A 10,266-nucleotide genomic window follows, 5' to 3' on the forward strand; every position below is an offset into this window, starting at 1 on the left:
CGCCCCCTCCCCAACAGCTGCATCATTGCAATTTGCAACATCAGGATGTAGTTGAGTTTGACACAATGCAAACTCCTTTAAACCCCAGCCCCCCAAAAAACCTCTCGCATTTGTACAGTGTGATGCCATTAAGACGCACAAAGTAACAATTTTCAGCATGTGTACATGGTAATGGCATCACTGTACAAATGTTTAAGTGTTTACTGCCGGTGAGCTGGGGGCCTGTGGTCATGGTCAGCATGGTGCAGAAGGCTGCAATTTGTCCCCTGTTCAGTGGAAGCTGTTCCTTAAGGGGAAAATTGAGTCATCAACACCATATTCAGGATAAAGAATCAGACTTCCAGAGACAGCTCTTTGTATTTGCATTGTCCCTTTTTCCCCCAGCTCTAATCTAGTTCAAGTAACATGCTTGCATCAGAAGAGACTTCCTCACAGCCAGCTATTTGGCTCTTTAAAATCCCCATTCAGCTCCCCCAGCAGCTGCTCCCATGCAACAAGACATCCTCTTCAACTCTGAATGGTTTATTCCACAACTATTATTTTTTAAAGACATACTGAAGAGTTCACACACATCTGGAATTACCACAGGAAGCAGCCACCCCAGCATCATCTTTTCCAGAGGCCGCTTTGGGGGCCCCAGAGGCTGTGGGTGCCATGGCAACAGCACCAGACTCAGTGGGGGCAGCATCAGCAGCTCCCATCGGGTACCCCCTCTGGTAGTGTCTCATGGAGCAGTAACATCCCAGGATCCCCAGGAAGATAAAGGAGCAACTCATCACCACGATGGTCAGAGTAGTGACAGAGAAAGGGAGATGCAGCCCTGTGGGAAGAGAAAGCAGAGAAATGCTCAGGAGCGAAAGCTCAAGGCAACTGGGCTGGACAGACCTTTCTCCAAATCATTTCAGACATGAGTTTGGCCTCAGCCATTTCGGATGGTAGGCTTGTTTCTGCCAGGCACTGCCTCTAAATGAGGCCAAGTTGTGGGGGTGGGAAGGGTAGGAGAGACCCAAGACTCCCACTGTCCTAGTTTCCTTCACTTTAGTGGTGCACAGAGATACTTGCAAAAGATTTGGCTTCAAGCCACCAAGTTCCGATCTCCCTCTTATTCCCCATTTCCCCCCCCCCCCCCACCCCTAGACTAAAAGTCACTGTGACCCTATTAAACAAATCAATTCTGTGAATTGGGTCAGTAACTAAACAGGCTGATCAGATTGCCGACAGCAAGACAGATCTGGGAGCCATTTGGTCACTGGATCACCCCTAGGAATTCCTCAGTTCAAGCCCATGACTGGAAAGCTCTCACAAACCAGAGGTCTCTTTGGCTTCCTCTCTCACAATAGGGTTCACTGGCTGCCGTGGAGAAAATAAGATTGGGTTGGTGGCATCTGGTGTGCTGGGGATAGTGGAAGCCAATGTCAGCGTCTCCGGTATGGCCGAGGTGGACTCTGTTGATGCCATCTTCATAGAGCTGGAACTGAATGTAACAGGGGAGCTGGATACAGTAGAAGCCAGCTGGAAGGGACCAAGCTGGATGTCTGCTTCATCAAGGAGTCCTGCAGAAGGAAGGTCAGTCAGCTACATCATATGGAGCAACATATGGAGGTGGAGGCTCCATGTATAAGAAGCAAGAATATCTGTCACTCCAGTAAGTGTGATGGATAGCAGCAGGTGAGCTCAGCTCTGTAGGGGCTAGTTACAGAGGAGGTGTTTTGTCATAGCAGAAAAGGGGAAGGAATTCCCTTCCTTCACAGTCCATCAACAGAGGATGGGCTGCTCACGTGAAGGATGTAGAACCCCAGGGACAGTCGCCCTCACCTCACCAACAATTAGCACAATTTGTATGTGCTCTTCCAAATGTATATGGCGGTAAGGGCAAGATTTACCTTCCCTCTTGTGAAGTGCATGCCGGTGTCTTCTCCTGCTCCCACAACCAACAGGAGAAGCACAGCAGGAGCAGTCACCCCCTTCCTGGGAGTGCCAGGCTGCAGCAGCGCGGTCATAAGAGCAGGCCTTATTTTGTGCATTGGCAGGGCTGGGAGCCACTGCTTTTAGGTGGCAGAAAAGGTAGATCTGAAAGTACACAAGATGTCAAAACAGGACGTGGCTCTGTATGAGAACAAGCTGAGGTCCAGGATGGAGACAACATAGCACAATACCCTCCCACTAGGGAAGTGGCTCAGCAGACCAAGGGTCACTCTAAGTGAGGCCAAGAGAAGAGAAAGTTCCTACAACTACTCCACCATCCAAAACCCACCCTCTGGCCATCCCTCCTAGCCATCTAGGTCTCCAAAAGAGACTGCAGGAGAGCTCGTCTCATCTCCTCACAGAAGCCAGTGAAAGTACCTCAGGCTGGCTTGAAGATGGCAGCAATCTTCTGCTACTGCCACCCAACCTTGCAGGGGAAAGTCTGTGACTTCCTGTCCACCACCCCTTTCCAAACACACTTCCTCCCAGTAGACACCTGGTTGTTGGGAGCACCAGTGAAGAGGAAGGGGTCCAGCTGGAAGCGGAGGAAGTTGTCTCTTTGTGGAGCAAGGAAGCGGGAGCGGCTGTGCTCTGCATCCACAAAGCACCTGAAGAGAGGATAAGGCACAGGGAAAGGATAAGATCACTGGCTACCCAGACCAGGATCCAAGAAACAGCTTAAGTCTGCTGCGATGTGCACATGCCCCAGGTCTGCCATGTCACGAGTCATGTCATAATTGAAGCAACAGGCAGGGAGTTTCATGGCCTCCTCTAAAAGCCTGGAGATGTGTAGTTCAGAAGCAGTCCATACCATTCCTACAAAAAGCCAACCAGCTTGCCCACCCCTTGCCTTTAAAGCCCCATGACCCAGCTGTCACTCAACTCTAATAAGTACCCAGAACCCAAGCACCAGCTTATACTACTTCACACACCATCACAGACATCTGCTCACTACTCCGAGACTCACCCATAGTTTGTGATAATCTTGTATTTCATGGAGGACTCCACACTTGGCTGGGCCACACACTCATCCACATAGATTTTCAGAGGTACATGGCAGTCTGTTTTTACTGATGCCTGGATGTTTATTAAGTCACCGAAGTGGTAAGAGGGGTCAGACAGGGGGGATGACCAGGTACCTGCAAGAAACAAGAGAACACACTCACCCAGATCTCTCTGTTCCCACCCCAGAACAAAATGTTGGCTACAGCATGAAGTTTGGGTTGATGGGCACTGGCAGAGCTGTGGGAGAATATAGGACTGAGACACAGGCCAAAACTCAGAAAGCTCCCAACTCCCATCCCTTTACCTACACTGTAGATGGAGGCCTGAGTGAAGCCTGACTAGGGGGCTTTATATTTAGTCAGAGACTAGCTAGGATGTGGAGGAGACCAATCCCCCAAAAGGCTTCTGTAGCCTGCTGAAATCAAGTGAACACTCACTGTCGTAGATGTCCAAGGCAAAATCCAAGCGCTGCCTGTGAATTACGGTAGAGCTAAAGGGGACCCAAGTAGGCTGGAGTCCTAAGGTGGAAACATTCCCTGTCCTGGAATGAAGCAGAGTCTCAAATCACTTCTCCATACCTGGTGAGACAAGATCTGAATGCCATATTCTGTAGCGCTCCTGTACAACAAGGCTAGGAGCCATTTTGTTCCTCCCTCCCTCTTGTCCTGCTCCCCTAATTACGTGTTTTAGTGTCAAAATTCCCTCCCCTCTCCAGATTTCCTGAGCTGGGCAGGCTTGGACTAGTAGGCTTTTAGGAGATCTATTGCATCCAGGGCTTGGATCTTTATCCTCTTGCCTCAACATTTATACTGGTGCCAAGCACTACCAAGTTATGTAACTAGCAAGCGTGAAGCTCCCACCAAGCCTCTGGTCAGGTGTAAACTCCTGCAGTTCAGTCAAGTGCATGCCACGAACCTGCCCACATCTGCAGAGGCTGAACCATGCTCCATTTGGAGCAGACTTTTCAGAGTGAAAGCAGGGATGCAGGAACACTAACCCACTGCAAAACTCAGGGGGGCCCTGCAATGGCTAGGTCACGCCAGGTAAAAGGATGAAAGCTCAGGAAAGGTGGGGGGCAACAACTTGTTTTTGAAAGAAGCTGGGACAAATCTCAGCCTCCAGCTTCAGCAAGTAAGCACCTAGACCTAGCACTCACCTGGGGTAGAGGCAGTCTATGGGGAGGGAGAAGGGACTGGCTCGGATCACACCCCCTACAGCAGAAGGTCTGTAGTAGAGGATGTTTCTGTAGCGGATGCTGTCTGGGAGGAGCTATGCAAAGCAAACAAAGCCCAGAGTTACCCCCAAGTCTATTTTGCTTCCCCCACATCCACTCAGCAGCAGGGAAATCTGTTCAGCTATATCCCAGAATGGAAGCATTATGCCAAGGCCTGCACTCCATAGGCTCATTCAGCTTGTTAAAGAGTTTGTTTACAAAAAATTCAGCAAGATGGAGAAACCAGTTGAGTCCAACCAACCCATGCAACTGTGTTGAGAGGAGAAAGTAGTTCTCCAGATAGCACTGTAATGCCCATTAAACAAGAGGGACATGGGACAAGAAATGAACCAATATGCCGGACCCCAAAACGCTGACCAGAATGAAAGGAATGGCTGCTCTGCCTTTTTTGCAGTCCTTAGTCTAATGTCCTGACCTCAAACTGACTGGAATGAAAAAGTCTTTCCATCATGGCAGCCATGAACACCATTTCACGGAAGCCCACAAGACAGGACACTGGTCCTCCATTGCCCTGATCCTGCAAAATGTTCTGACCAGACCATGCCAGAAAGTGGGACTCCAATGAGATCCCTACTTCACTGGATTCAGCTACAGCCCGAAAGCCACCTGGCACAGAATATTTGTTCCTGCTCTTGCATCTTTTCTTCCTACACCACCCTCATTTCTCAAACTTCCTTATTTCATTGCTTCTGATTAATCAGAGTCTGGCTTCGACTGCCAGCATTGCCTCTTTCACATCACTCCTGTGATTGTGCCACTGTCAAGGCAGTCAAAAGCAGTGCCCTGAACAGCCAAGATTGGTTAGGGCCCAGTGAAGTCTCAAAGTGGCAGAACAGACCATATGCCAGGTTTGCCTCTAGGTGCCAAAGTCAACAGAGACCCAAACTTCAGTTTGTTTTTCTCCTGTTCTTTTCCTCTTGGAGAAGAGACAAGACCTTATCAGGAAAGCAGAATTTGACAGCAACATATTTAGCCTCTTGTTTAGCTTTCCTTAGTAGATCAAAAAGGATTATTACAACCTAAGAAACTTATGAACAGTAACATGTTGTTTATAAATATTCTCATTAGCTTAAAAAAGGGAGTAAGAGACATTATTAAGCATACATTTTTAAGGGAGACTTTCATTTTAGGTGCTTTTCACCATCTCCTGATGTTTCTGTATAGGACAGAGTTTCCTTGCTCAAAGCCCCAGGTCTTGTTCAAATGTTTTAATGTAGTACTATTTCATAGATTTCATAGACAGGGTTGTGTTGATGTCTGAGTCAAAAGTGTCACTTATTCTCATTGACATGACCACTAATTGGAATGTTCTGGTCAGAGTAAGGATTTGGCCAGTTGATGACCATTAACATTAGATAAAAAGATAAGCATACAGCCGTCTAGCAAGGTTCTGCCTCCTATTTGATGTGACTTTAAATAGGATATTATTGTATTAAGGACTATAGACACCCTAAAACATGCAGGTGAGACTTTTTAAGGAGACCTACCCTTTATATCAGCCAAATGGGGTACAAGTCATTGTAAAGCCAAATTAACAAAACTTGGCAGTTCCATCCCCCCCAAGATGCTCCAGCTAGTGAAGGGAGTAACCAACTCCAGTAAGAGGAAACTGCCATCAGCCCTACAGGGCTAATTATGGGACTCAAACCCAAGACTTTTATTACTAGGAGTCCAAGCTTCTACTGGCCACCTATGAGCTAGAGGAACCCGTCTTCTAGCTGTAGCCAAGTCAAACTTTTAGGGACAAGTAACTAAAGTAGTTATGCAATCCCTGGATAGTGGGCTACAATGACACCTCACACGTTAATATTAATATAGACCCATAATAGCTACTTCCATGGCAAGTGGGATGTACCATTCGATGAATGGGTGATTCGCTTCCCAAGGAAAGACCATAAATCAGAGCAATGAGCCCTGGACTCTTCTCACTCCTCTAACCCTTTGCCCTTATTCAAAGTATCTTCCTCTCCAAGACTAGCCCATCTATTCTACACAGGAAATGCAGAAGTTACCCAAGTGATTTCACAAGTTGAGGTTCACAGAGCTCCTTGCTGCAGCACTTGACACTGTCAACATTACCTACCCACAGGACCAAGCCCTCCACGTGCCCTGCAGTGCACTAGAAAGACTGCACCATTGCCCTGATCTTGGCTGTGGGCAGAAAATGAAATGCTCCGTTTGTCCAGTGAGCCTAGGAAATTGGTGCACTTGCTCCTAGATGACTCTTTGTCAGCCTACATTAGAAAGGGCATTATCTGTATTCAGGGGGGATCCCAAACAGTCAAGTAGGCAAAATCTGATGGGAACCAAGCATTCCTGTGCACTCAGAGGAGGAGACATTGCTAAGGCAATTCACTCAGGAGCCCCACATTGAACCGGTAGAACAAGAGGTTGACCCCCACCAGCACTGCTGGTCTACATCTCACCTCCATGGTGGCACCGCAGGCAGACAAAGGGTAATTCAGCTGGAATCTATCTGGCTGAACAGCAATCACAGCACAGCTGGCCCCCAGGGTCAGTTCATTTGCAGCAACATGCACACCATTCCCAAAGAGGTCTACAAGCACTGTGATCAGGATCCGGAAGTTGCCACATGCCACAGAGACTGCAGAGAGGGCACATGGGACTCAGTGGAGACTTACCACTATATTGCTGTAGGGATGCCACTCCAAGTGAAGCAGCCCCAAAGAATCACCCCAGAAATGACCCTAAGTCCAGGGAACATGGGAGCAGGTGCTGATGGCTCCTGCAACATCTATACTGATGTCCAGGAAGCAAATGCTACAAATAAGACCGATAGCAATCTACGTATCGGGCACTTGGATTCACACTACTTCGACTAGGGGCACACTGGGTCCCTTTGCTCCATAATAAGCCTTCCTCCTATGTCCACAAGGACTGGTCACGTAAGTGATCTTTTGCTGGGAAAATTTGATATGACACCTCCCACCAGTGTCCAACCATCAGACTTTGCATAACAGAGTTCTCTTCCTCCACCATGGGTATTACTGACAGAGTGCAAGAAGTCTTGCTTGGTACCAACAGAAGAAGGTAGGGCTGAGAGGGCGAGTCGTTTGGCATGTGGTCAGTGAACTGGCACTTGTTAGCTACTAGTTCATCTCTCCCACCTCAAAACAGACCCAAGCATCATGAAAGCAAGACCGCCTTTGCAGACCCCACCTGCCACGCTATACCTCTGCAACTAGTTGAGCACAATAACCATGTTGGGTCTGCAAAGTCTTTTGCCCCATCTCTATTTTTGCATTTTAGGGGGGTCCAAACATCAAAATATTTTTCAAGTGTCTCAGTTTCAAAACAGGTTCTGGAGAAAGTAAGTAAGTAAAAAGCAACCAGGTTTGAAACTAAATCTTGTATTAGAATGTTTCTTTAAACCAAAGTCCCAAGGCTGCCTTTCAAGACATCAGTGCAATACAAAAAAAGACAATAAGCTTGAAAATAGAGGCTTATTTTCTTCCCTTCTTTTTCAATCAGTTAAAGTGCTGAGGTTTTGTTTGCTGAACACTAAATATTTGCTTTGGACCAGAAGGTAAGAATTTGAAGACTGAACCTGAACCATCCAGCTCTCTTTCCTGTTCCAAGAGAGATTCCATCTGCCCAAACTAAGACTTCTCAAACAGACCAACATCTCCTACATGCCAGCTGTCACATTACGCACTCTTGACAGAAAAAACTGAAGCATTAAATCAATATAATGTTTTAATGCAAATTCAGAGTAAGTCTGGAATACTTGACAGCTGCTTGGTATCATCTATTGCTAATATAGAACTATGGCACCTATATGGCAGCTTTCGACACTGCACCAAGTTCCAAGGAACAGCCAAGAAGATTAACCCTCAAAGACACATACACGAGGCAACTTTCAGCTGTATATCTCAGAGATAGGACAGAACTAGGAATCCGGAAAAAAAGAACCATTGAGTCTTTGGATGTCTGAGCTTTGGGGCATCCAGGCTGAGGCACCCAGAGACTGACAGGCAACTCAACTGCAATGATTTCAGTACCTGCCACAAGTAGTCAACAGGGCAGATTCAGGATTTACTGAAGTGGCGTGGGGCACAGCTCCCAATCAGATGGTGAAGGAATTGGAGCGAGGAGCAGCTAGAGCCCCTGGGTCAGCAATGGACACCAGGGAGCTGCACAGGGGGATTACTCACTCCCCACTAACACCACTGCTGTCACCGGGGGTGGTCAAAGCCAGCAATTGCCCCACTCCAGCCAGGGCTGTGGGGAGCTACAGCTTGGGGTACCAGGCTTGGCAAGAGACAACAGCAGCATGCAGGTTCCTCCTTCTAGCACCTGCTTTTAGCCAATAAGGCTGACCTGCTTCCCCTTCCCACTATACCCTGCCCCCACAATAGGTATCCCCCCCACTGGCTGGCAGCAGGGACAGGAAAGGGGAACCTGTGTACTGCTGCCACTGTAACCCACCAAGGCTGGCACCCTGCATGGGCTCAGCCCAATGTTAGAGCAAGGAAGAAGCAGCTCTGGGGCTCCTCCTGCACTTGGGTCAGCTAAAAACAGCAGTAGCTGCAAGGAAGGGTAGGGGTGCATCTACATCACTGCAGCACCTTGGATCCGTCACCAAGTCGCTAGGAAGAGAGAGCTAAACAAAGCCAGATATTTCATATCAACCCCATTAGGTAAAAGCATCTTTCACAGGTTATCTAGGTTAGCAGGTAGGAGTGCTCATGGGATAACTCCCTAGACCTACTCCAGGTGAAGCCAGCACAGATGAAAAAAGCTCTATCAGTCTCATCACCTCTCTCTAGGCCCAGGAAAATGGGAACAGCTACAGAAAGCTTATGGCTGCCACAGTGCTGCCTAAGCTTTCATATTTGCAGGATACAGATGTATTAACCCAGGACAACTCTCACTCAGACTGCCTACAAGGAAGTCAAGTGGGTGGAGTAAGAAGCCTTTAGCACAGTACAAGCCTCAGAAGGCTAATGTGATGTAGATAGGTGTCTCTTCTCCCTCTAGCAAACAGAATACTCACAACACTTCAATTAAATATTGAATCTGAATGGACTACAGACATGCCACTGAGCTTCCTAGGAAAGGTCCCCTGGTAACAGCTTTTGTAGCCAGTGCCTGGGCAGCAGAACAGCTTTTAAACCACCCCCACCCCACAGTTGGGAGACTGGCATTTCCTAGAAGGGGCTGGAAACATCCACCCCCTAACTCAGCAGATGGGTCTCAGCACAGACATCTAGTGTAGATTCATAGCAGGCTCAACTATGCCAGGACCAGGCACTACCTCCACTCACCCAACAAAAAGCTACAGAACACCAAGCAGCCTCTATCATCCAGAGTACCTTCCTCCCATACAAACAGAGTAAGGAGGCAAAAAGTGAGAAGTGAGTTTTCTCCTGCCCACACCCTTTGCTCCCCAACTTTACCCGGAGTAGCTTGAACACAAGCCACAGTGACTAAGAAAGACAAAACCCAGCTCCCCCAAGGAGCCTCCATTCTACAACCACTGCATAAGAAGCAACCAGCTGACAGCCTGCTAGTCAGTCTACCCTGCTTTTATACCTGGGGCAGTATTCAGGTGACTGCCATTCCTCCAATGAGAGGACAGTCACCCCCAGGCATCACTCAGAGCTGTGTTCCCTTTCTCCTCACCTTTGAGAGGAGCAAGCACTGATCAGGACATGCAAGTGCTGGTGCATCTCAGCTAGCATGTGCTATCACTTGTGGTTGATGGCTCAAATCTCAGGAGTAATACCCCTCCTTGCCCTTCAAGTGCACTTTTACTACAATGCTTTATATATTGGTTAGTGACCTCAGAGGCCTTTTTGAAAAGAGTATGGGGAGGTGGCACAGTTTGCCTTCCCTGCTGTCTTCTTGTCTACATCCTGCAAGCAGTTTGAGACCAAAACCCCTACATACAGACAAAAGCCTAGATAATCTGCTTCTCTTTTGTTCCTCCCAGGCAAAGACAGCAAAGAGATTCAGCCTAAAGCAAAGGACTTTACCATTCCAAAAAGATTCCAGAAAAAATATCATTTCAGGCTGAACCAAAACAAAAATTTTCCAGT

General features: G+C 47.8%; 1 protein-coding gene across 1 annotated transcript; it reads right to left on the reverse strand.

The window, feature by feature from the left end:
• Positions 1-389: 389 nt before the first annotated feature.
• Positions 390-9,710, reverse strand: LOC102385606 (zona pellucida sperm-binding protein 3-like). The gene is made up of 9 exons (XM_006026036.2): positions 9,625-9,710; positions 6,631-6,809; positions 4,127-4,239; positions 3,408-3,511; positions 2,933-3,104; positions 2,462-2,573; positions 1,884-2,070; positions 1,308-1,553; positions 390-820 (listed from the first exon to the last, which is right to left on the reverse strand). The coding sequence occupies exons 1-9, from the start codon at positions 9,692-9,694 to the stop codon at positions 564-566; spliced, it is 1,440 nt and encodes a 479-aa protein (XP_006026098.1). The 5' UTR covers positions 9,695-9,710; the 3' UTR covers positions 390-563.
• Positions 9,711-10,266: the final 556 nt, after the last annotated feature.

This window comes from Alligator sinensis, unplaced genomic scaffold (assembly GCF_000455745.1).
Source record: "Alligator sinensis unplaced genomic scaffold, ASM45574v1 scaffold437_1, whole genome shotgun sequence".
NCBI lineage: Eukaryota > Metazoa > Chordata > Crocodylia > Alligatoridae > Alligator > Alligator sinensis.